Source organism: Sander vitreus, chromosome 23 (genome assembly GCF_031162955.1).
Source record: "Sander vitreus isolate 19-12246 chromosome 23, sanVit1, whole genome shotgun sequence".
In the NCBI taxonomy this organism is placed as follows: Eukaryota; Metazoa; Chordata; class Actinopteri; order Perciformes; family Percidae; genus Sander; species Sander vitreus.
Genome location: NC_135877.1, coordinates 21,358,465 through 21,385,159, shown reverse-complemented (window position 1 = coordinate 21,385,159; position 26,695 = coordinate 21,358,465). Strand labels below are relative to the sequence as shown.

The following is a 26,695-nucleotide window of genomic DNA, read 5'->3' as shown; positions in this document are numbered from 1 at the left end:
CAACCGTGAGAGGGTCCTTCTGTTGTTCACACGGAAACCAACCCCAATGACCGATGTTTGTTATGCTACATTAGCAGGTAAACCTTTTCATGTTAAAATTATATTTACACGACCATATGAACCGCTAAACGCGTATTTATTATGTATATTATTTTAAGTTTACACTATGAGGACTGAATAGACACTAACTGTCAGTTCAACGCTGTGAAAATGTTTGTTTACATCGGTTTCAGTTGCCTAGCTAACGGCGCTAACGTTAGCCGTGCTAACGCTAACTCTATTGTTATTAATTTGTGAATGCATTTAAAACGTTATAGCATTTTTACAATACCATAAAACGGAATGTATAATTCAAAGTTAAGATTAGAATAATTCGGCATTTATCATAATAATAATCACTAATGTAAAAGAGGGCTAACGTCATCATGCTAAACAAGAAGCTAACGTTAGGCTAGGTGGCTAACGAACGGGGTCTGCAACGAAGCGTGTGTGTGTATGTGTGTGTGTGTGCGTGCGTGTGTGTCAGATGTTAGCGGATGGAGATTGACGTTGACTTTTTCTTGAATGTTATTTTAACGAGCCTCTCGCTGTGTTATTCCGATTCTGTTCAATTAGAAAAAGAAAAAAGTATTCCGCAATTTTACTTCAGTAAAATTACTTATACTGTGAAAACACTCCACTAAAAGTAAATGTACTTAGTTACATTCCACCACTGGTTTATTACTGTTGTATCTTTTCAATCTAACTTTTTCGTATAGGTTTTTCCACAATAAAAAAATACAGTTTTATATTATTAAGAAAATATTCTTTCTGTGGCATGAAAAGAATGTGAAACATGTTCTGAAGCTGCTACAGTATTTCCTCTCCAGATAGCCGTAATTGACGTTTATTGATGTCATTGTTTTTTGTTGTTGTGTGAAACACAAAATGATAATTAATATTGGAAAGAAACATTATATATACCAATAAAACTGATTTGAAATAAAAAATGTGGTTCACATTTCAACAGAGAGATTGGCCACCACCTCAATTTGGATTAAGAACATTTTGAAGAGATTTAAAAATGTTTTTATTTTGTGCAACAGACGGAATATCTATTAATGCAGAGGGTTGGAAGAGTATTCAAGGATTCTGGAAATACCTTTATAAACAACCTTTTCTTGTTGTCTTTCCTCAGTATGCCTGCTGAACGCAAGCGCTCCGTAAACATGGACGAGAAAGACGTTTGCACCTTCAGTAGCAAGGAAAAAGAGAAGGACAGAGATGGCGAGAGAAGACCAACGTCTGCCCGAGACAAAGCAAAAGATGAGGCCAAAGTGAGCGGCAAAAAAGACAGCGGCAAGGAGGAGAAGAGAAAGCGCCTCGAGGAGGAGAAGAAGAAGAAAGAGGAAAAGGAGCGAAGAAAGAAAGAGGAGGAAAAGCAGAAAGCGGAGGAGGAGCAGAAGAAGAAAGAGGAGGAGGAGAAGAGACAGCAGGAGGAGGAGGAGCGGAAGCTTCAAGAGGAGGAGGTCAAAAGACAACGTGAGGAAGAGGCAGCTCTCCTCAAGTAAGTGGTGGTCAACTTCGCTGTTGTCATATCTTTGTAAACGCCTAATTTCAGCTCGATGTCTAATGTTGACCAGTTGCCAGATCTTGAATGAAACGCATCCTTTCACACAATCCACACACCATATACAATTTTCAACCTGTTTGTCACCTCAACCTGGCAACCTATAACCCAGTTGCGCAGTTGATCTCTGCGCAAGCTTTGCGGAAAGTTCAGACCCGAAAGTGAGCCAATAAAAATGGCAGGTGAAGGCGGTGTTCCCGCAAAGAAATAAAAAAATAGCTGTAGATTTCAACAGTGTTGGGCGCAACAATTTACATGAATCTTACCTAGTCATATCGACAACCTCCACGCTTTTTGTAAGGTGTGTCGCATTGATTTTAATGGAGCGCACGGCCAGAAAAATTACATTACCCAGCACATTAAAACACAGCGGGTCTTACAGTACACTTAACAGTACCCCCCCCCCCCCATGCCTCTGCACAAATCTCCCGGATTTTGAAAACCAAATGTTGGCAGGTGTGCTCTAAAATGAAGTGATGCATTTACTGTTGCAATATGTCAGCTTTATGTTTCTTGCATCCAGACAGCATTCTGTGTACCACTTATATGACCCTCAGGAAAGCCAAACTCAGTGCGTGTACATTCTCTTTTGCAGTTGTCTTCATTCTGTATCTCTCTCCATTTTACCTCATTGCTGCAGGGAAAAGGAGGAGGGGCATCAGCTGCACCAGGAGGCCTGGGAACGCAATCAGTGCAGGAAAGAACTCCGCAGCAAGAACCAGAACGCCCAAGAGGGTCGACCCGAAGAGGCCTTCTTCAGCCGACTGGACTCCAGCCTTAAAAAGAACACCGCCTTTGTCAAGAAGCTGCGTACGCTCACTGAACAGCAACGAGACTCACTCTCCAATGACTTTGCCTCACTGAACCTCAGCAAGTACATCGGCGAGGCCGTGAGCTCTGTCGTGGAGGCCAAGCTGAAGATCTCTGACGTCGGCTGCGCTGTCCATCTCTGCTCCCTCTTCCACCAGCGGTACGCTGAGTTCGCTCCGTTGCTGCTCCAGGCGTGGAAGAAGCACTTTGAAGCGAGGAAGGAGGACAAGGCGCCCAACGTGAGCAAGCTGCGCACCGACCTGCGCTTTATCGCCGAGCTCACCATCGTCGGTCTCTTCACCGACAAAGAAGGGCTTTCGCTGATTTACGAGCAGCTGAAGAACATTATCGGGACCGACCGGGAGACGCACACTCATGTGTCGGTGGTAATCAGCTTCTGTAAGCACTGTGGGGATGACATCGCTGGCCTGTTGCCCCGCAAGGTGAAACTAGCTGCCGAGAAGTTCGGTTTGGGCTTCCCTCCAAGCGAGATAATCAGCACGGAGAAACAGCAGCCCTTTCAGAACCTGCTACGGGAGTACTTCACATCACTCACCAAACACCTGAAGAAGGACCACCGGGAGCTGCAGAACACTGAGAGGCAGAACAGGTGAATATACGACCACAGTTAGTGCTCTTTAGTCACTTTTTATTTTATTTTATTTACTATGATAAGCAGGGTTGTAAATAATTAGCCGTTAACTAGGGCTGGGTACTGAATTCAGTACTTTTTAGGCACCGACCGAATTGCCTCCTTAGTATCGAGTATCGAAAAATGCCTCGTCATGCAATACAAATTTCAATACCTAAGGAGTAATCCGCATCAGTGAGCCAATAAGCACGCAGCACGCTTCTACCAAGATCTTAAAATGCTAATTATTGGCTGTCTAACGTTACAGTCGTAGAGACACGCAGGAAAAACTCACACAGAGATGGCGCTCACTCTAATCGTTTTTTAAAATCGAGTGTCTTTTTTTGAATTGAATCTTGAGCCTAAAAATCGATATCGAATCGTGACATTTTCTGAACCGTGCACCCCTACTATACAATCTCTTAACTGCTAGTTAACTTGCTGGTGCTAAATTTGCACTAGCAAGTTGCATTTAAAATGCAATGTCAAGTTCAAGTTACTTTATTTGTACCCAGAGGTAGATTTTGTTTGCAGTAGAGTCCTCATACTCAACAGTGTATGCACGCAACATCCAGGCTGCAGGACCGGCACTAGTCCGCAGCTGTCCGCAGACGCAGAATACAGAAAGTGTCCCAAATAGGAGACCTGGGACTCAGTTGCTTGCTAGTTGGTTAACTGTTAATGATCGGTTAACAAGGGTCGGCTATCGGTAAAAAAAAAAAAAAAAATCGAAATTAGCTTCCCCTAATGATAAGACCACTTATCATTTTCTCTTTCAATTCAGGCGTATCCTACATTCCAAAGGGGAGCTGAGTGAGGATAGGCACAAGCAGTATGAAGAGTTTGCCACTTCCTACCAGAAGCTGCTGGCGAACACTCAGTCCCTGGCTGATCTGCTGGATGAAAACATGCCTGAGCTGCCCGTGGACAAGACTGTGCAGGAGGGTGTGTGTCCTTTCTCTTCCGGAATCATAGTTCAATTAAAAGTGCTGTTTAAAGGACGTAAGATATTTGTTTTTAGTTTCTGTATGCATATAATGTTGTCTTCTCGCTGCTCTCTCAGAGCACGGCCCCGGCATTGATATTTTCACCCCTGGAAAGCCCGGAGAGTATGACCTGGAGGGAGGGATCTGGGAAGATGAAGATGCTCGTAACTTCTACGAGAACTTGGTGGACCTGAAGGCCTTCGTCCCTGCCATCCTCTTCAAGGACAACGAGAAGAGCAGCCAAGGCAAAGACAAGGACGAAGCCAAAGGTATATTAAATAGTTCATGCAGAAAGATGAAGAAAGATATCCATGCAGAAGTTTGGTTCTGACTGTGCTGCTGTTGCTGTCTGGTTCAGATGGCAAAGAGGGGAAAGACGTGGCCAGCACCACAGAGGAGCTGGAGCTGGAGCTGGAGGCTCTGGACATCGCAGATGAACCTATGGAACTGGAGGGGCCAGACGAGGCAGAGAATGAAGAACTGGCCAAAAAACTGCTGGATGAGCAAGGTAAACATGAGCCCCATTCAGAAAAGCACCTCTGTTCTTAAATGTTATGGTAAAACATTGTAACATTGAAAAGTAATATATAAAGAGTATGTGTGTGTGTGTGTGTGTGTGTGTGTGTGTGTGTATATATATATATATATATATATATATAGTAGAACCCGACCGATAAAGGATTTTTAAGGCCAATATTGATACAAATATTTGGTGATTTAAAAATCTGATATTCCGATATATCAGCCGATATACAGTATATTTAAAAAAAAAAAATCCAGACACGCGTATCAAAACATTAACAGATTTCCCTAACATTAGTTATTTGGAGTTATTTATGAGTCCTCACTAAAATAATATGATAATACAGTTTAAAAATAAACGTGTTTGTTTTATTGTCACAACAGAACATAGGAACATCAAAATATATTAAAGTTCTGATAAATAAAATGTATGAAAATACAAACTAAAGATATGAAACTTAAAGTCCTTTGAACAAACACACAATAACAAAAAAATTTAAGCTGCAAGCAGCGATGAACGGGCCCTTGCCTTCTTGCAGTCGGGGGGACTGGCAGACGCAACATCACATGTAGACCACACATTCTAAGTTTCATGTGAATCGGAATAACTTTTGCCAAGATACAACCGTTCATGTTTTAACAGCCACCTACAGGAAGTTGTTCCTCCATAACTTGCACATTGTTTAGCTATCAAAATTCTTTTGATAACTTTTAGTCACGAGGGTCCACCGAGTCTATATCCAAGTTTTCGTGCAGATTGGACTCACGGCCCAGGAGGAGTTAGACAAAGTATGTTTCCCATATATCGCGATGTGGCTAATTAATAAAAACAAATCTAGCAGCGTCATCTAATGGCCGATTCACTTTAAATTTGGCATGGATGCTCAAGCCCCTATGCGGAACAACTGTGTGATGTTTGGTGTCAATCGGAATAAATCTTGGTAAGATACGCAACTTCCTGTTTCGACAGCCCCCTACAGGAAATTGGTCCTCAAAATTCTTTTGAGAACTTTTTGTCATGAGGGTCCACCGAGTCTACGTGTACATTTTTGTGCAGATGGGACTCACGCTCTAGGAGGAGTTAAAAAAAAAAGTATGTTTTGCTCAAAGCGAATTTGCTAATTAATTAAAATTCCTTCCGTTTGGGCGGAGCTAATGAAGGTAAATGGGAAATATGTCCGCAATGATTAGAGCAATATGGGTATAAAACATGGTGACGATCGGAGCAACTATGTCTAAGTTAAGGCCTTCCAGGCATTAGGGGGCGCTATGGAGCCCACTTACAGGTTTGGCCTTACGAGTTTTCGTATATATTGAGGCCGTCAAAAATGTGCCCAATGGCTAAAACCAATTAGGGTCCCATAGGCCACGCCCACCTTGACCAATCAGTACCTTACTGTAGGGGTGGCCTCATGAGTGGCCCTAAATGGTACCCTTAAAATTTTGTAAAAATCAGATGAGCCGTTCATGAGCTATAAACTTTATGTACTTGTAGCGCCCCCTAGTGGCCAATTTTCGTAAAATGTGTGGGGCATCTCCAGAGGGTCATGGCAAACAAGAATGTTAAGTTTTGCGTTGATAGCAATAATTTTGGGCGAGATATGGCAAAGTTGGTGTTTTCATACTTAGCTACACAAATTAGTTTGTGCGTAATATGTTCAATTTATATCCTATAAAAATTCTTTGGATAACTTTTTGTCAGGTCCGTCGGGAGATGCTACCTGCCAAGTTTCGTGCGGATCGGTCGCACGGTCTAGGAGGAGTTCGGCAAAGTAGGTTTTCGATTAAATCGTGAATAAAAGTCTAGGTGGAAATGGGCGTGGCCTATATCAGGAGATTCAGCTGGATTCAGGAAACGCGAAGATATATGGTTTTTGAATGTGCGATGTACGGCTTGGGAGTTATAGGGCCAAACGCGTTTTTTTTTCTGCAATAGCACCACCTAGTGGTGCATATGAGTAATTATTTTGAATCGTTGCAATTTTCACCAGTTGTGACATGTGTGCAAATTTTTTTGAGTTTTCGTGCATTCTAACCTCCTCAATAATGCGACGAAGGACTCGGAAAAACAATAGGTTCCTTCGCACTTTGCACTTTCGTGCTCGGGCCCTAAAAATCAAAGAGTGTTGCCAACAGGGAGGTTGTAGAGCGCCCTCTGGTGGACAAACTATACAACGCCAACACTCAGAACATGGTTGAAGGGTGTTTCGTCCATTTTTATTTTATTCATTTATAATGCCGATATCGATAGTTTGGAAAATGCCTAATATCGGCCAATAATATCGGCCCACCGATATATCGGTCGGGCTCTAATATACAGTGTGTATATATAAAATAGGAGCATTTATTATACTGTGAGTTTTTGTGTCGTTCAGAAACTCTTTATTGCTTATTATATATATAGTTTTTTTTTGCATTGTCAATTTCATTTCAAGTGGATTTTTTATAAACCTTTTATATTTGTATGTGTAGAACAAGAGGATGAAGAGGCCAACACAGGGTCCCATTTGAAGCTAATCGTGGACGCCTTCATCCAACAGCTCCCCAACTGTGTCAACAGAGACCTCATAGACAAGGTTGTACGAGAAAAATGCCTTGCTTTGTGTGACTTGATATGAACAAAATCATATTCTGGAAGTATTCCAGGCATGTTTCCACATGACTTCTGCTAAATGACTAGCTCCTACGTATAAGAAATAGTTATATATGAGTAAATGTAATGTTGATGACAAGCAAATCATTTGGTATCTTTGAATATACGAGCACTGTGTCGACTCCTGCAGGCTGCCATGGACTTCTGCATGAACATGAACACCAAATCCAACCGGAGGAAGCTCGTCCGAGCCCTCTTCACTGTCCCCAGGCAGAGGTAAAGCCGTGCAAACTATACCAATTTACTGACCACGTGAAGAGAGATAACCTTGGTCTTTTGATATAACTTTACACAGCTGGAGTCATTCTTAAAGCTGCACTAATCAATATTTTTATATTAACAATTTTAGCAATGGATCAAATGACGCTGCACCGAGTTTCTCTCAGCTCTGAGGAACGTTTTATCCTCTTTCAGCACATTGTTTTGATAAATTTACCGTGCAATAACTGCCCAGCACCAAACAGCAGCCAGACCCAGTTAGAGACGAGCTGGTGTGAACATAGTGGAGCATTTAGAAGCTAAAGAGACAGATATTTCCCTCAGGAGTTGGTAGAGAACAAAAACAGAGCTACAAGAGAGGGAATATTGTGGCCGTAGCAGAAGGTCAAGGGTTCGAATCCTGCATGTCTTTCCCTCTCTCTCCACCCTTTCATGTATCAGCTTTCCTGTCCAATAAAGGCAGAAATGCCCAGAAAAAAAAAAAAAGAGAGGGAATATTGGACTCACATTCATCAGGTGGACACAAACATGATCCAAATGAATGATAATGTTGCTCAGTTTCTGCTGGATGTGTAAACAGGCAACATGTTCGGAACTTTATAATTTGATAATATGTTAATGTTATGTTGACAGCTTGTTCTGCTGCCATGTAGCTTGTTTTTAAACTAAAAGGATAAATGTTTGTCTACACAGGAGCCATTTAAGCGATGTTTGACAGAATAGCTTCTTACAGACAGGCTGCGTAATGGCTTGCATTATGCTCAAACTTTACCTGTGTCACTTCAACCTACATATTTTTGGCTTCAAGAAGATGTACATCTTTAAAAACCGCTCACAAATATAGAGTTTCATTTAAAAAAAAGGCACAGTAAGTTTCATTTAAGTAAAGGTGCAGTTTGTTTTCAAACAAACACGAGGAAATATTGCATTTTGTTGGCAACTATTTTCAGCGGCGGGTTAATCCACATTTGGTGCTCTTGTGAGTATTTGTGGCAGCAGGACGGTGTGTGTGAGGGATTGAGCCAAAATAAACTACAGTGTGTTCATGGTGATGAAGGAACATGTCACAGCCAGTTCAACAGTGTGGCTCATTGATGTGTTTGAAGAACATATATCAGGCTTTTGATACACACACAGAATCCTTTTAGTAGATACATTCATTGCTAGTTTTGGTCTTTTCATGGGATTTATAGGAAAAAGGAAAAACATAGAATACTGCCAGCTTTCTTCAGTACCTGTAAACACCACCAGGGGTTGCTATCGTCATAGTTTATAGTCTGAAGATCAGCAGGGCACTGACTCTTTCTCCTCTTGCAGGTTGGATCTTCTGCCCTTCTACTCTCGCCTGGTGGCAACCCTTCATCCCTGCATGTCAGACGTGGCTGAGGACCTTTGCTCCATGCTGAAGGGAGACTTCAGGTTTCACGTAGGTCCTCTTATTGTTGCGTCTGTTGAGTGTTATTGTGACTAGATAGATGGCTCTGGAACTAATTTGTTGAACAAACTAAAAACTCTGCAGAAGCAAACTAGCAGGACTACAAGTTTTTTTTTTTCATCAGTTACAAAGTTGAATTTCTTTTGATAATTTTGTTCCAATGTTTGTGCTGTAGATGCGGAAGAAGGACCAAATCAACATTGAGACAAAAAACAAAACAGTCAGATTTATCGGGGAACTGGCCAAGTTCAAAATGTACTCAAAAACAGACACGCTTCATTGTCTCAAGGTGGGTGAAAAAAAATAACTTTGCTATTTGAGCTCCGAAGCTTTGTTATCTCTGAGCTGAGCAATATGAATGTTTAAAATAATAATAATAAGAGGAATATTAAATGTGTGTTTGTGTGGCCAAACAGATGCTGCTGTCTGATTTCACTCATCACCATATAGAGATGGCCTGCACACTGCTGGAGACCTGCGGCCGCTTCCTCTTCAGATCCCCCGAATCTCACCTGCGTACCAGCGTCTTGCTGGTTAGTACGCCGTTGTCCACGACTGTTTGGTTTGTTTTTGTTAATCGGAGGACAGACCAGAAACTAGCTGAAACCAAGAAAGACTCAACAAACTAAAACAATTGTCCAACAATTTCTGTAATTTTCCAAAAGAAAAAGATCTTTAAAGTTTTGCGTGTAAGCTGATATTTTCCTATCTGCGTTCCAGGAGCAAATGATGCGTAAAAAGCAGGCCCAGCATCTGGACGCCCGCTATGTCACGATGGTGGAGAATGCCTACTACTACTGCAACCCCCCACCCATGGAGAAGACGGTGAAGAAGAAGAGGCCCCCGCTGCAGGAGTACATCCGCAAGCTGCTCTACAAGGACCTGTCTAAGGTCACCACGGAGAAGGTGCTGAGGCAGATGCGCAAGCTGCCCTGGCACGACCCTGAGGTCAAGAGCTACCTGATCTGCTGCATGGTCAACATCTGGAACGTCAAGTACAACAGCATCCACTGTGTGGCCAACCTGCTGGCCGGCCTGGTGGCCTACCAGGAGGACGTGGGCATCCATGTGGTGGACGGAGTGCTGGAGGACATCCGGCTGGGCATGGAGGTGAGGAGAGAAACAAAAATGTGTGGCTGAAAATATGCACTGATACTCTGATGTAGTAATACTTGTATATTACTTACTGACTATAGATAAAAAGATTGATTTGACAGGTTTATTTCTGTTCTGTTGATGAGTCCAGAATGGTGAGGTAAGGTACCGTGCGAGGGCAGGAAGACAAAAGAAACAAACGGATGCTAATCTTCATTGACAGTTTTGGCACTTTACTGAAGAGGAAGTAAATGTTTCTACTGTCATTATTGTGTAGAACACTGTTTCATGTTGCGGGACACGTGAGAATGCAGTCTGGCTTCATGCAGAGTCTGAAGTTTTGCACAACCCTTCAAAGTGTTTGAAGTCAGGCTCTGACAACCCTTTCCTGATAGTGTTTACATTTGAAGCAGAAATATTCAAATAAGAATTCAAAAGATTTATCTGCAAAGTGAAAAAGCTTTTCAGATATGCAGACAGTGGGACATCAAAACTTTGATGACACATTTACAGGCGCAAAATCTGATCAACTGCAAGTCTGAGGATTGTGGCTTCAGGTCTGTCTGTAAAAGGGATAAAGTGAATTGAACATGCTGAACATTTTAATAAATTAATAGGCAGACTGCTTTTTTTTAAATCTTTCATTTGTGATTAAGCTGGTAATTATTTTCCCGAACAAATGATAAAAAGTTTGATCTACAAAATGTCCATCACTGTTTCCTAAAGCCCAAGATGATGCCTTATAAATGTCTTGTTTTGTCTAGTCTCGCTTGGACTTTGCAGGACTTTAACTGAGTATTTTCACAGTATTTTATGGCTTCTTTTACTTAAGCATAGGATCTGAATACTTCTTCTACCGCTGTCCATCCTCAGGTCAACCAGCCCAAGTTCAACCAGCGGCGGATCAGCAGCGCCAAATTCCTGGGCGAGCTCTACAACTACCGCATGGTGGAGTCGGCCGTCATTTTCCGCACCCTCTTCTCCTTCATCTCCTTTGGGATCAATCAGGACGGCAGCCCCAGCGCGCTGGACCCTCCGGAGCACCTGTTCCGCATCCGCCTGGTCTGCACTCTGCTGGATACCTGCGGCCAGTACTTTGACCGAGGCTCCAGCAAGAGGAAGCTGGACTGTTTCCTCATCTACTTCCAGGCATGTCTGCTCCTAATGCACCTCTCGTCCCTGTCTGTATCTCAAGAGACTTTCTGGTCGCATTAAAGGTTAGATAAATAAGATGATGTTGTGTGTGTCCGCAGCGGTACATCTGGTGGAAAAAGAGCATTGATGTTTGGACCAAGGACCACCCATTCCCCATCGACATTGACTACATGATCAGCGACACCCTGGAGATGCTCAGGCCCAAGATGAGGCTCAGCTCCTCCTTGGAGGAGGCCACCAAACAGGTCACCGACCTGGAGAGGGAGGTGCTCTACAAACTAGGTAGGAACATATCTAAAGATAAATGCAGGAGGCTGTTATATCCGGCTTTGTGTGTGTGTGTGTGTGTGTGTGTGTGTGTGTGTGTGTGTGTGTGTGTGTGTGTGTCAGCCAGTCACGCTGGCTGCTCTCTGTCGTCCCAGCTGAGCAGCATTCCCCGGTGTGTAGGAGGATGATCGTGCTGCGTCAGTCATCACTCTGCTTTATCTGTCAGACCTGTTTCGGTTCGGCGAAACGTACACGTACCTAACACATAACACTCAGTCAAAGGGTCCAGTCAATGCAGAGTTTTCAGGAAATGATAATTATGAATTAAAATAAACGCCTTACAGTGCGGAGTACTCTATGCACAGAGAAACTCTGCACTGGACGTCGGTTACAGTCGGCGTTCATTCCCAGGACCAATGACTCTGCAGTAGCCCCAAGTAATTTATTGGCTCCAGCTCTGATTGGCAGTGATGAAAACACGATGCTACGATGCTCGTCGCTTCCATCTGTGACTTCTGCGACTCTTCTGTCATCTCAGCCCCAAATTGTGTCCATCTCTGTGCAAGCAGCCCTAGAACATTGTTCCAAATCATTCTCCACCGAGTTTGAAAGACTGAAATATATATATATATATTTTTAAACTAACCGTCGTAACATTTTCACTGGTCTCCATGCTGCTTTCTACTGTTTATAACCATGTTTTCCAGTGCTTTCGTTTTGTGAACGTGATACACCAGAAGAAGAAAAAAGGAATACAAACTTACTGGCAATTGGAAAGGAGTCTATCACCTAGTTTTTGTGGGTTTTCTCGATTTATAAAAAAACTGCATATATGCACTCATTTTGTTGAAAAAGCGGTATAATATATACATTTTTGTTAAACATAGTTTTACCTATGTGTGCCTGATCAGTTTTTCAAAGGCGAAAAAGATTGATTTTCATCTTTAATAACACTTTCAATTTTTATCTAAAAATCCTAATCTGCAAAGTAACATTGATTTAATCAATAAAAAGATCTTAATATAATATAGTCAAATAAATATAGTGGATAAGAAGTATGAGGCTGCAAAAGTACCTCAAAACTGTATTTATGTACATTACTTCCACCCCCCCCACCCCCCCCTGTGTGTGTGTGTGTGTGTGTGAAAGATAAAGTGATTGATGAGGCCCCCTAAGCTAAAGAGTGGTGCCATTGTTTTACCCTTTCATACTTTGTTCAGGATCAGGCATTCCTCAGTCACCAAGTCACACAAGACCTGATCCTCAACTCCAGGCCGCCTGCCTGACTTCATTTTTTGCCGTCGCCACAATTACACACTAGACTCTATAATTGGTCGCGCGTATCCTCATCCAGGTTGGCCGGTAACGTAATAGAATACACTAATTACAATCAGACAACTATTCCCTGAATGTCTGCTCTATTTATAACTGAAGCCTTTGTTTTGGTGAGGCTGCTCTCCCGGGCTTGGCTTGGCTTGGTGATATTTATGATATAATCTGTCATAACCACCTGTGTGTAATCAGATTACTGTTTCTAATTTATTCCTGGAGTTTCCTCATCTTCACACGTTGCACTGTGTGTTTTCACAAAGGTCTGGCCATGGAGAAGGACGGTCGCTCCAGTGCCATGAGCGAGGGCGAGGTTCTCGACGAGGAAGACGACGATGGAGATGACGACGAAGAGGGAGGTGCAGAGACTGAGGAGCAGTCGGGCAACGAGAGTGAAATGAACGAACAGGAAGAGGATGTGGGTTTTTCTTTTGTTGTGATGATGACCTAACTCTCCAAAACCTTATCCTGTTTTTCTGCTTTTTCCGCTCACCTGGTTTCTGGCACCGTATTTAGAGCATCACAAGTAACTAAAGGACACAAAGAACGACTGTGGAGCAGGTTGTGAATATGATTTGGGCCTGGCGACTGATCAGACCAAGTTGGTCGGGTCTGTTCAAGTCGGAGTCAGTTGGTGTTGACAGTCGGCAGATACAATCACGCAGTGTGTGATATGTAAAGAGTCTAATCTGAAGTCTTCAGGGATAGGCATTACTCGCCTTCATGAAGGAGCTTTTTTTAGTCTAATAAATTATTAAAATAAACTTACAACTCAACCAACTCTGGTCAAAATAATCCAGGTCAGGGGCGCCCAGATAGCTCAGTTTGTAGAACAGGCGTCCATATATAGAGGTTTACTCCTCGACGCAGCGGGCGCGGGTTTGACTCCGACCTGCAGTCCTTTGCTGCATGTCATTCCCCCCCTCTCCCCCTTTCAAGTCTTCATCTGTCCTGTCAAAACCCCAAAAAATAATCTAAAGAAAATTAAATAATCCAGGGCAGTACAAGACAAATGAACGACACCTGAAATTTCCCTCAATGGGCTTTGTTGGAGTGTTGTTACGAGCCGCAAAATTGAGCGTACTTCATACACCTGGCCCCAAACAAACATGCCAAGTTCGACCGGAGTCCAAAATTTAGTAAGAGTAAGGACGAGAGCCAGCCTGTCCAGTTGCAATCTCGACTACTAATGCCCCTAATTATTTCTTTGTAAGCTCTTTTTGACACTGGCGAAGATAAACAAACAATCTTCTACAGTGAAAGTCAGTCACACTTTACACTGTTTAGCTGTCAGCGTTTTAATCGTGTTTAATCCAGCTGCTATCTAACGGTAGGCTAACGTTACCTGCTGTCAAATGTGTTAACTAGCGTCACGTGCAGCGATGCTCCTGTTGCCTCTAACGTCTGTTTCAGAACATCAGAGAGCAGCGCAGAAGGCATTTAATTGGCACCGAAATGAGGCACCGAAATCCGTGTTGCAATTCGGGCCGGTAGATACCGGTCGTTTAGGCACCGGTGCCGTATTAACACCGGGTTTCGGTACCCAACCCTAGTAATAAGACAGCCTATGAAGTAAAACATACCTCTTTATTATCATAAAACATTGTATATTTTCTTAAATTAACATAAAGAAGAACATTTATCCTCATCAATAAAAAAACAAAGCACCAATAATCACTTATACAATTTGGCATATCTAAACAAAATCAACTATTACCATCAACAGTCACCCTGAGGACTTTAGCAATTAATTGTGGTTAAACAAAGAAATGGCGTTTATGTAAAAAATTGCGATTAGATAATTTTTTAATAATTGTTACAGGCAGCATTGTTCCAAACCTGGGATCTCTGTCTGTGATCACGTATGAATCTTCCTTATGTTGGACACAGATTCTGCTTTCCTGTATTACATTTTAAATGAAACACAGAATCATATATTCATTTCTCTTATTGCCTACTTCCCAGGCAGTTAACAAGCTGTGACTCTGTTTTGTTTTCCACAGGAAGGGTCAGAGAACGAAGAAGAAGAGAGGGAGGAAGAGGAAGAAGAGAACACTGACTACCTGACCGACTCCAATAAAGAAAATGAGACTGATGAGGAGAACAATGTAAGAATTGAACACGTCCATATGAAGAACTGTAGATAAGAGATATTCAGTGACAAGAAAGAGGCATTAATATAAAGATGCTGCCTGTGTGTAGGAGGTGACCATCCGCGGTGGTGGACTGAAGCACGTGGCCTGCGCAGAGGACGAGGACTTCATTCAGGCTCTGGATAAGATGATGCTGGAGAACCTGCAGGTATGACGACTCACCTGTCGGCTATAATGTGAATGCAGGGAACAGTTTGCACAGTGTGTATGGTAACGTGTTAAAGGACAGGTTCACAAACTTTTCACAAAAGTCTTAAGCCTAAAGCTTAAAGCCTAAAATATGTGCCTAACTGGACATTGAAACAGGTTTTGCTTGCTGTAGTCATGTCTCCTGCTCATACTGGACATTTAAACACTACATTTAAGCACTTTAAGTGATGCTGAAGCTTATATGAGGTTTTATCAGTCTGAGTTAATCAAATCAAGTCTTTTAAGTACAAAATTCCCTCTCTTTTTATATATATATATATATAGTCTTGTAACTATATACCTACCTTGTAGATATAAGACAAAGATTTAAAAAACATCTGTATGGTCACCCAACAAACATCTGACACACCTTTCCAACACACACACACACACACACACACACACACACACACACACACACACACACACACACTTTTTACACATTTTTTGTGTGTAGTGTGGAGGGGGCTACTTTCATTGTGCAATCCTGTATTGTATAATGACGAGAAAGCTGAACCTTGAGCCTTTGTGTTTCCCTGTTGAGCTGCAGTGGAAGGATAGTTAGAGAAAAATGGAATTTAGTTCTAAAATGTCTGTAACTTTGGAAGATACCCACTTGATTTGTCTAACTCAGACTGCTACAACAACATTTAGGAAGATAAACCTTTCAAAACAAGGACTGTGGATTTTGTCCACCATCGCTGACATTGAAAGTGCAATAAGAGGGAATGTTTTAATGAACAGGAGGAACGATTAATTACAGCAAGCAAAGCCTGTTTCAATGTTCATATGGGCCCTTGACTACTACAGATTTGATATTAGACGGGGGTGTCACTTTCTCACAGGATTTGCAATTCCCTCAGCATTTTTTTTCTCTCCACCCCCGCCTACTTTAAACGTGCACGACCGAAGAAAAATCAAAAAGACACAGCGTAGCTTAACGGCTGGTAGCATGCAGATAAAGACACAGGCTAACGTTAGCTTACCGGTAGCCTGCGGCTGCTCCTTTCCAAGCACCATGGTCACTGTCGGAGTCGGAGATGACGGAGAAACAACAGAAAATCCTCCTGCTTCCCTGAAGTCGCCATGGTGGAAACATTAAGTGAGTTATGTAAACGAGCAACGAAGGTAAAGAATGTGGGCTCCGTCTCCATGACGCATTCAGGTGTACCTCGTTAGCTAATGGTGCATTCATTTACACCTCTTAAACTCGGACAAACTCAAACTGTTGTTGCAAAGTACCCTTCTGTCATCTTGTAGCTCTTATTGTGGCATTGCCGTAACTGCTGAAAATAAAATGTTAAAATTGTGAATCTAATCAAATCGTGACACCCCTAATGATACTGCATTAGTTTTAGCTTGGTGTACCTAGTATGTGTGGCACTTGAGTGAATGAAGATTTGTTTTAAGTCACAATAGTGACATTTGTGGTAATTATACCAGATTGAAAAACATATAGTCTAGCTGTATGGTGCAACAGTTTTCTGCTGGAACAAACGTGTGTGTGTGTGTGTGTGTGTGTGTGTGTGTGTGTGTGTGTGTCTGTGTGTCTGTCTGTGTGTGTGTGTGTCTGTGTGTTTTGTTCACTGCAGCAGCGCAGCGGCGAGACAGTGAAGGTGCACCAGCTGGACGTGGCCATTCCACTGCAGCTGAAGAGTCAGCTGAAGAAGGGGGGCTCCAGAGAGCAGTGCATCGGGGAGGCAGACTCGGACATCTCCGACACCATGCAGTTCGTCATGCTGACACGCAAGGGCAACAAGCAGCAGGTAACGGGCATTGAGGATGGCAGCTGTAAATCACTGCCTATGTGGATTATTGTTGCAGCAGCAAACACTTATCTGTTTGAAATCAATTTAAATAATCAGTGATGAAGAAAAGTATTCTGGTATTTTATTTAACAAGAAGTTACACTGCAGTACAGTTTTATAAACGGTGTATAGATAAGTGAATATCTGAGAACAGGGACACGTGACACGTTTTTACTCTCGTACTGAAACTTCCTGCTGAATGAAATTCCCTCTCACGCACACCCTCACCTCAGTCTAACTGAGCCCAGGAATAATATTGACTCGTGTGCGTGGGGGTGTGTGTGTGTGTGTGTGTGCGCGTGTGTGTGCGTGTGTGTTTATTTAGTCAAGCTGCAGCGGTGGAATGTGTGGTTTGAGGGCAAAGACTGGTTCTTGTACTGCAGCAGGGTGTGTCCAGCGTTTCTCTGGCAGGACTCGGAGGTTTAATAGAGCATTCACACGGCTTCAAGGACAGCTGCCAAATACACACAAGCAACGAAAAAAAACACTTTTCTTAGAAAGTTTGGAGAGAAGAAAGAATATCTTTGTAGGTGTGTTGTGGATGGGAAATTACATTTCTCTCTATGTAAACACACTGCCTCACCAGGTTACTGCAGCATCCTGTGTGTGTGTGTGTGGGGGGGGGGGATATGTACCTGGACACCTCATATGTCAATATGTCAGTGTGTGATACGAAGATTAATGCCCACTCTCATGTCAGTACGGTAAATATAAAAGCTACAGCCGTTTAGATTGGCTTAGCAACTAGGAACAGTTTGAAACAGCTAGCCTGGCTCGTTGCAAAGGGAACACAACTCACTACCAGCACGTCTAAATCTCACTTATTAACACGTTGTAAAAGCACAAGTTGTCGTTTTTACACTTCAGTTTTTATCTGGATTAAACAAACGTGATTTCACGTGTTAATAACTGAGATTTAGGGGTGCCTGGGTAGCTCACCTGGTTGATCTTGCACCCCATGTACAGAGGCTCAGTCATTGCCGCAGTGGCCGCAGGTTTGATTCCTTTGCTGCGTGTCATTCCCCCTCTCTCTCCCCCTTTCCTGTCTTCAGCTGTCCTGTCCAATAGACGCCTAAAATGGCCAAAAAATAAGTGAGATTTAGAGGTGCTAGCAGTTGAGCTTTCTTACCTTTGGTCAGAGCCAGGCTAACGGTTTCCCTGTTTCCAGTCTTTATGCTAAGCTAAGCTAACTAAGACTAGAGGCAGCGGGCAACGGCTAACTTGGCTTTGTCCAAATCTAACTGGCTATAGAAGAACAAGAGAACATTTGGGGATTTTGCGCAGTCAAACAAAATCAGGGCCTGTATCTTTTAACTTCCAGAAATATCAGCTTTCAAACACCCAAATCAGTTGAACCAATCTCGTGTGTATGTCATGTTAATGTGTGTCTTTCTGTTCAACAGTATAAGATCCTGAACGTGCCTCTGTCATCCCACCTGGCAGCGAACCACTTCAACCAGCAGCAAGCCGAACAGGAGGAGCGCATGAGGATGAAGAAACTCACCCTGGATATCAATGAGAGACAGGAGCAGGAGGACTACCAGGGTACGGCACAATCGCCAAGTTTAACTCTGCTTCTGTTTTCTAAACCTGAAGCATTAGCATCAGTGTAGGCGCTGTGATGAGGAAACAAAAAATCATAACATTTTCTCACTAGATGATCGACACTCTTATCTATACGTTATAATATGTGAAGCGATACTAGATTCATAGATAGAGATTCATAGATAACAGATTCAGCGCAGATATCGGGTTAGAACAAAACGATCTTGAGTACAGTGTTACAGTAACAGTCTTATAAATAGCCCAGCTAGCTTACTTTGTGTTGTTGCATTAGTTTGAGTTATGGGAAAAATGGGAAAAAGATCTGATGTTTATAGCTGTTTTAAGCAATATTTTTACTATAAAAATATATTAAATGACAGTGTTTTGTTATATACATATGGAGCTGCAATGATGAATCCAAATTGATTAGTTGTCAACAAATAAATTAATCGACAACTATTTTGATAATTGATTAATCTGTTTTTGAATGTAAATATGTTCTAGTCTCTTCTCTCCTCTGTGACAGTAAGCTGAATATCTTTGAGTTGTGGACAAAATGAGACATTTGAGGACGTCATCTTTGGCTTTGGGGAAACACTGATCCACGTTTATCACCATTTTCTGACATTTTAGAGACCAAACAACTAAACGATGAATCCAGAAAAATAATCAACAGATTAATAGACTATGAAAATAATCGTTAGTTGCAGCCCAATATACATATATACATACCGCCGCTGCTTCAGAATTCTATGAAATGTCATAAAGTCGTCTCTGAGCTGTCTGCTCCAATTAGTCTATATCCTTGACGTTCCGCTTCCGGGATTGCTTCGGTGCTGCAGGAAATTCCGCCGGATGCGTTTATTTTTGCAGATGTCCGTTTCCTTCCGCTTTCTTTGTGTTGTAATTCTAACCTCCGGTGGATTTGTGAGGACTATGGTTAACTGCTCCTCAGATCTCTGCAGGGTAAATCCAGACAGCTAGCTAGACTATCGGTCCAATCTGAGTTTTCTGTTGCACGACTAAAACAACCTTTAAACGTATACATGTTCCACCAAAACAAGCTCCTTCCCGAGACTATTTTGCAGCAGCTCCGTGCGGAGCTTAGCCCCGCCCAAGACGATTGTGATTGGTTTAAAGAAATGCCAATAAACCAGAGCATGTTTTCCTCCCATCCCCGAATGCTGTATATACAGATAAACCTTTAAATTTGGTTGTTACAGCAGCACAAAGACAGAAATAGTACAGACAAATATAGAAGTAAGAGAATAAATAATAAGAGGTATATAAAAACTAGTAAAGTAAAAAAAGAATAGAATAAAAATAGGGCTGTCAATTGATTCAAATTCAAAGAATGTCTTCCAGTTTTCGTCGTCGAAATGAAACCACTGTTTCTTGTGTGTATGTGTGTGTGTGTGTGTGTGTGTGTGTGTGTTACAGAGATGATGCAGTCCCTCGCACAGCGTCCGGCTCCGGCCAACACCAACCGGGAGCGCCGGCCTCGCTACCAGCACCCGAAAGGCGCTCCCAATGCCGACCTCATCTTCAAGACCGGAGGAAGGTGAGACGCGATCACTGAAGCGCCGGCGCTCAAAACAAACCTCAGAATGTGTTGGATGACGATGTGAGGAATTAGGGCTCATTCTCTTATTGCAGTATGTACTGACTCTCCACCTCGTCGGTGTCTCTTTGAACAGAGTGAAAAGTGCAAGAATTAAAACGCATAAGACGCTAGAGAGGCAAGACAGGGCAGACAAGCAGGAGACAGACCAAAGACATGTCACAGAGTAGGCTAGAGCAGCTCGAGCCCCATCGAGGACTTTAATCAAACATCAGCAGAGATGAAGCTTCAGCAAAGTTAGTCATAAAAACAGAGGGAAGGTTTCGACGAGGAGTTCCTGTTTCTATTTGCACTTTTAACTGATTCTGATTTTCAGGTGCTAAAGCGTTCAAGTGAGATTTTTCTCTAAAAGCTCTGGAAATATTTGGAAATAAAGATTACTTGAAGTTTATACTTTAACATCAACAGCACCTTGTTGTGTGTCTTTCTTGCTTCTGTTAAGTGGAACGACAACACAACATGAACATTTCCCAGGTTTTGCTTTATGCATATCGTGGCAGGTGAATCCATATATTGCCACAAATGTGACACTTTTATTTTGGGAAGAGGTTTTTAAAATTGGTATTTTCTTTTTTTAAATATAGGAAGATAATAAAACTAAAGGGAGAACAGAGGCAGGAAGTGGGTTCAGGGATGGAGCACAGGGTGTAATTTGTGATTTGGCTTCAGTAACAGTAATAAACTTGTATAACAGTGTTGTGTGTGTATCAAAGCCTGATATCTCTTCTTCCTCTGTGCCATAAAAACACATCAATGAGCCACTCTGTGACATGTTCCTTCTTCACCATGAACACACACACTGTAGTTTATTCTGACTCAATCCCACACACACTGTCCTGCTGCCACAAGTACTCCCTACAGCACCAAATGTGGATTAATCCGCCGCTGAAAATAGTCCCCAACAAAGTCACCATATATCCTCCTGTTTGTTTGATAAAGACCACAGTGACCAGCTGTTTTTATGAAACTTAATATTTGTGTTTTTTTAAAGATTTACGTCTCCTTACGTATATTAAAAACAAACATGTTTTTGCATTTGAGACAATAAGCTAGGGCTGCTCCATTATAGAAAAAAATCATGATCACAATTATTGCTCATTGACTTTTGGAAAGATGTTGCATTTATTGAACTTAAAAAAACAGTGAAAAAGTTAAACAAATCAACAGTGAAAACACCGTGAACTGTGAAATTTCCCTATATTCTTTTCCCGTTGAACTTTTTGATTTCCCCTTCAGAACACAGGACAAAAAAAGAGGTTACTTGCAAAATGTAATGTGCAAAAAAAAATTTCTCGATTACATTGTTTTTTGTTATCGTTAGGAGCCGAAATGCATTCAAAATTTGACTAATTGCCCAGCTCTTTCAAACACATTATTTATACATTATACACTACAATATACTGTAGATTATATATTACACCAGAATCAGGTCTATTGAAAATAGGTTTTCACATGCAAGGAATTTGCCTTAACAAGTAAGAGAAAATAAGAGCAAGTATGGAAAAAAGTCAAGAATCAAAAATGTAAAATAGAAGAGATTATAAAAAAATAAATAAAATGTGTGTTTTAAAATGAAAGCTCTTTACGGTTTGTTTATACTTTGGTAGCTCTTCCTCTCATACCTCCACATGTAAGTTATTAGACCCTTGTCTTGCAATGCTGCAAATCAATAAGCAGTTATATGGCAATATTTGATTTTTTTTTACTGCCAGATTCCAGATTGTGTCAGTCAGTGGCAAAATGATTTGAAAGAAAATCTGTATCTTTACTTTGTTACTATCCTCATACTCTCTAACGATGACGAATTTTGCCGGATGTCCGTCACCTTCCTCTATCTTTGTGTTGGCGTTTTAACCTCCGGTGGATTTGTGAGGACTATGGTTAACTGCTCCTCAGATCTCTGCAGGGTAAATCCAGACAGCTAGCTAGACTATCTGTCCAATCTGAGGTTTCTGTTGCACGACTAAAACAACTTTTGAACGTCCACATGTTCCACCAAAACAAGTTCCTTCCCGAGACTATTTTGCAGCGGCACCGTGGCTCCGTCCGGCGCTTTGCGCCTCCCAAGACGATTGTGATTGGTTTAAAGAAATGCCGATAAACCAGAGCACGTTTTCCTCCCATCCCAGAATGCTGTGTGGACTAGCCAGACCTTCCTCTGCAGCGCTGTGGAGAAAGGTCTGGCAATGCCAGACTACTATCCCCATTGGATTTGCTGCTGAACCGCTGCCTCCATCAGTTAGTTTTTTATTGTGTGATTTTGGTCAATCCAAACTAACCCTTTTAGTGCCAACCTCCATATACTGTAGCAAACTGACAATGGAGAAATACCTTATACAACCACACTTCAAAACATCTGCGCTATCCCGTTAAAGTTGTAGTCCATAAAGCGGATATAGTCGAGAGAATTTCCGGATGAATCTGCAGCCCCCCCTGGCTTTACGCAGCTTAATAGTGAGTTTCAGCTCGTTGTTTATCTGTCCGGCCCGCAACTTTACTGTTCTGGTTCACTCTCAGTGCTCTCATAGTGCAATTTAGAGAAGCTGTAAAAAATCCACTTCCTTCTCAGCAGTAAACAGATATAGTTAGTGACTAGCTGGTGAACATAGTGGAGCATTTAGCAGCTAAAGAGACAGATATTTCCCTCAGGAGTTGGTGAAGACCAAGTGTTCCTGTTGCTCAGCACGTCTACAGTAAATGTCTGCTCTGTCCTCCAGGAGACGCTGATTGGAGTCCGGGTCCGGGCTGACCGAGCGTGCAAGCGAGAGAGCGAATGAACAAGCGAGAGAGAAAGAGGGAGAGAGAAAAAGAAGATCGGAAGGGATAACCCGGTCTAAACAGGGAACGAGTCCTCCAGACGCCCACCCTGAAGCCGGGACAGACCAAAACCCCTGACCTGAACGCACACTTCTTACCCTGCCGAGGGGCCCGAAGCCCGAGGAGGAGAGACAGAACCGGGGGAGGTCAGAGGTCAGGGGTCAGACAGTTGGCTCTCTTTTCTTTCTTTTTTTTTTGTCTGTTGCCTGAGATGACAAAAAAAACCCCAACTTGTCTGAATCAGAACTACAAAGTTGACTGAACACGTCCGCGGCCGAGCGGATGGCGGGACGGAACAGGAAGCGCGGGATGAACGAACTGATCACCTCCCCCTGTCACACCAGGGGGTTGAAAAAGTGACTCATGTTTAGGAGTGTAAAAAACCTGCGAGTGGATAGAAATGTACACGTGACTAGTAAGGGATATGGATATGACCTTTTTTGTTGTTTTTTTTGGGACTTTATTAAATGAAAACCGGGAACACTGCACCCTGTCGTCAAGGCAACGCTGCGAGATGGAGACGGAGGAGCGGGGGATGGCGAGGTTGTAACACTGGTTCGTAATCCGGTCGCTCAGTGACGCAGAGGAAATGTTTTGTACACGCAGACGGATTATGTGTTTTGAAATGTGGCCGATGGTTTGAGACTGTAGTTCTAGAGGCATGTGTTGATTCAGACCGGTTACAAGGGTGTAACTTTGGTTTAAGAAGTTGGGGGGGGGGGTCCTGTGGGTCTGTGGGTCCTCCGCCAAACAATTGTTTTCGCTTTGAATCCCTTCTCCGCATTTCTACATACATTTAGGGACTATGGTGAGACAAAATAATCCAGGAAATCATAATGATACATTCTGCCAGAAAGAATAGTTCTAAACTATAGTTGAGAAAAAGATGTCTGTCTTTCTTTCTTTCTTTCTTTCCGATCGCCGAGACCTAAAAAATAAAATAATATCAAATGAATTTGAAAGTGGGATTTTAAAAAGTGGGTCCCCCCCCAGTCCCTATAGTGTAAATTACGCTGTAGGGTATGCCACTTCTCACCGGCATATAACACTTTAATAACACTTTTCTTTTACAGGTCTGTATTTTTCCTACGCAATTTGGCGCTAGTTGTTGAGGAAACAGTTGATGTTCTAGAGGCAGTTATTTGAGTTTAGATGTTGAAACCATTCGTCTAAAATAATCTGCGACTATTTTGATAATCAGTGAATCGTTTTTTTTTTTTAAAGAAACATTCCAGACCTGCAGCTTCTCAAATGTGCTACTTTTCTCTTGTTTTTATATTATTGTAAGTTGAATATTGTTTTGGCTTTTGGACTGTTGCTCGTACAAAAAAACAAACAAAAAAAAAACAAGCAGCGTGAAGATGTCAGCTCGTGCTCTGCAAACACTTTATAGACCAAACGATGAATTGACAAAATAATCTGCAGATGAAGTCATATAAAATAATCATTAGTTGCAGCCCTAGTATTGCAGTTGGTGATTTCCAGAGGAATTCATTTAACAGTTTAACAGTTGAACACTGTATCCATTTATAATTATTACCAAATGACATAATCTTAGACCGGATCTGCCTGTAAATACTTAACTACTTATCAGCTTCTCTCTATAAAATTATAGGAAACTATGAGACCCGTAAAATAAAGCATTACAAACTATTTTTTACTGATAAATCCCACTGCTGTGGTAATGACCCGCCCAATACACAGAATATGTGCTGTTCTACTGACACGTAATACTTTTTAAACTAGAAGGGCACTCGGAGAGAGCAGACCTCCGCCAAGGCGGCACCACATGAATGCAGCACAAATGCCCTATCTCGCAATGTTGACCAAAGTGAAAAATAATGCGTGTATCAGCTCAGTTATTCAGATCGGCTCCAAAATGTAACTGGTTCTTCCTTGGCCCACATTGTAAAAAGGAAACAGGAGCAGCTGCCAAACAAAAACTGTAAAATGAATGTAAAAGACCCTAATTCAAATTTATGTCAAAACCAGTACATTTACAGTTATTTTCATTTAACGTTTTTTTCTTTAATTATAACGATCAAACGCCTTCAATAGAGTGACGTTACATCGGTCAAAAAAACGTCAAATTGAAGTGAAAAATCCTAATTCAAATACATTTTACAGACTTACACTATCGGTCAAAAGTTTGGGGTCACTTAGAAATTTCCATTCCACTCCATTATAGACAGAATACCAGCTGATCTGAGTGGGCGGCTGATCTTTAATGCAATATCTACATTGCCCATTATCAGCAACCATTCATCCAATGCTCCAAAGGCTCATTCTGTTTACTTATCTGATATCATTTTAAAAAGCTAACTGAGAAAACATTGGAGAACCCTTTTACAATAATGTAAACACATAATGTCATCTGAAAACTGCTGCCCTGATTAAAAAAACAATGTAACTCATCTCAGCTGGTATTCTGTCTGTAAGGGAGTGGAATGGAAGTAGCCCCAAACTTTTGTATGTACACAATTAAAAAACAAATGTAAACTAGTGTAACATTCAGAGTTAATTTCCGTCATGTTAGGATTTTTTTTACAGTGTATGATGCCCGATGGGCCCGTATTTTTCTGTCATCCTGCTGACAGACAGACAACATAACCTGAGGTCCGAATGACTTTTTAACATAATGCACTTATGTAGCTAGCATTATTGTCAATTACAGTAGCCTACCATCCAGTGTAATGTTAAGTTAATGTTATGTTTGACATTTTGGCAAATACCCTCATTCACTATCTGGCTGAGATGTGCATGAGAAGATTGACACCACTGTCATGTCTGTACCGTGAAGGTCGAGCTATAGCCTGCGACCAGTTAGCGTAACTTAGCACAAAGACTGGAAACGGGTGGAAACAGCTAGCCTGGCTAAGCTAAGCTAACCGGCTGCTGGCCGTAGCTTCATTTTTACCGTACAGATGTGAAAGTGGTGTCCTTTCATTTCATTTATTTAATAGCAAATAAAAAAGGAACATTAATAGAGCAATATTAATAATAACCGAACATGCAAGGGAGGCCAAAAGCCTAAAAGTCTTATTAACGATCTGCCCAAGTTTAGCTGAAAAACAAACAAAATAAACTCACTAAAAATTTCAAATACCACTGATAAGTTTCAAAATATAATCATTTTCCCAATAATAAAAAAAAAAAAGAAGGAATCTAAAATTAATAAAATGAAGTAGTAACCATGGAAATGAAAATAAAAGAACAAAGACTAAACCTTTATTTATCTGAAACAGGTTTTTTTTGTATTGTTTTCGTCGACCTTCTCCAAGCTCTCGGCAAGAAACACGAGTGATATAATCATAATGATGTCACAGACCAGACTAAATCAACACATACCATCAGAACATCAGGCACTTTTCTGTCTATTCTGAGTGTACATACTCCTCATTTGTTTTCAATTTCTATCCCGCGAGATGTTTTTCTTCCCTCCAGAATCAGGAGCACCTAGGAGTTAGTTTGGACAATATTCAGCTTGCTTTGATTTGTGAAGTGTAACGTGGTAAAAAAAAAAAAAAAAGCTTCTTTTTTTGTGGACAAATGGATAACCGTGTGCCTGAAGGTCTTCCTTATATATTATATTTTTAGATGAATTATTATCTGTTGCGGCTATAGATGGATAAATATACTCTGTATTCTGCTGCATGGGTCTTTTCTGCACTTTCTTGTCATATGTAGTAAAGCGTACAGCCCGTGGCTCTTATTTAGTTTGTCTGTATCTAGATTCAAAACTATTGTTCTTTTCCTGCAAGCAAAAGAAGAAACCAGCTCACGGAGCTTTGTGTCTCGGCTCATGACAGACAGAAAAAAATGATCACAATAAAATGTATGAAGATTAACGC

General features: G+C 41.7%; 1 protein-coding gene across 3 annotated transcripts; it reads left to right on the top strand.

The window, feature by feature from the left end:
* Nucleotides 1-26,630, top strand: upf2 (UPF2 regulator of nonsense mediated mRNA decay). 3 transcript variants are annotated; one of them, XM_078243091.1, is made up of 21 exons: nucleotides 1-77; nucleotides 1,178-1,546; nucleotides 2,250-3,029; nucleotides 3,835-3,995; nucleotides 4,114-4,305; nucleotides 4,395-4,544; nucleotides 7,031-7,134; nucleotides 7,342-7,427; nucleotides 8,748-8,856; nucleotides 9,041-9,154; nucleotides 9,282-9,398; nucleotides 9,586-9,975; nucleotides 10,834-11,109; nucleotides 11,214-11,397; nucleotides 12,975-13,129; nucleotides 14,715-14,819; nucleotides 14,914-15,012; nucleotides 16,649-16,819; nucleotides 18,265-18,406; nucleotides 19,847-19,967; nucleotides 22,745-26,630. In XM_078243091.1, exons 2-21 carry the CDS (start codon nucleotides 1,179-1,181, stop codon nucleotides 22,752-22,754), a joined length of 3,834 nt encoding a protein of 1,277 aa, XP_078099217.1. In that variant the 5' UTR covers nucleotides 1-77; nucleotide 1,178; the 3' UTR covers nucleotides 22,755-26,630. The 3 variants fall into 3 exon arrangements, with proteins under 3 accessions (XP_078099217.1, XP_078099216.1, XP_078099214.1); XM_078243090.1 differs by having other exon boundaries at nucleotides 16,646-16,819; nucleotides 22,748-26,630; XM_078243088.1 differs by having other exon boundaries at nucleotides 16,646-16,819.
* Nucleotides 26,631-26,695: the final 65 nt, after the last annotated feature.

Coding starts and splice junctions, on each gene's coding strand:
- upf2 (XM_078243088.1), top strand. CDS start 1,179: ATGCCTGCTGAACGCAAGCGCTCCGTAAACATGGACGAGAAAGACGTT. Junction 3,996..4,113: donor GGACAAGACTGTGCAGGAGG/GTGTGTGTCCTT, acceptor CTGCTCTCTCAG/AGCACGGCCCCGGCATTGAT. Junction 16,820..18,264: donor GCAAGGGCAACAAGCAGCAG/GTAACGGGCATT, acceptor TCTGTTCAACAG/TATAAGATCCTGAACGTGCC.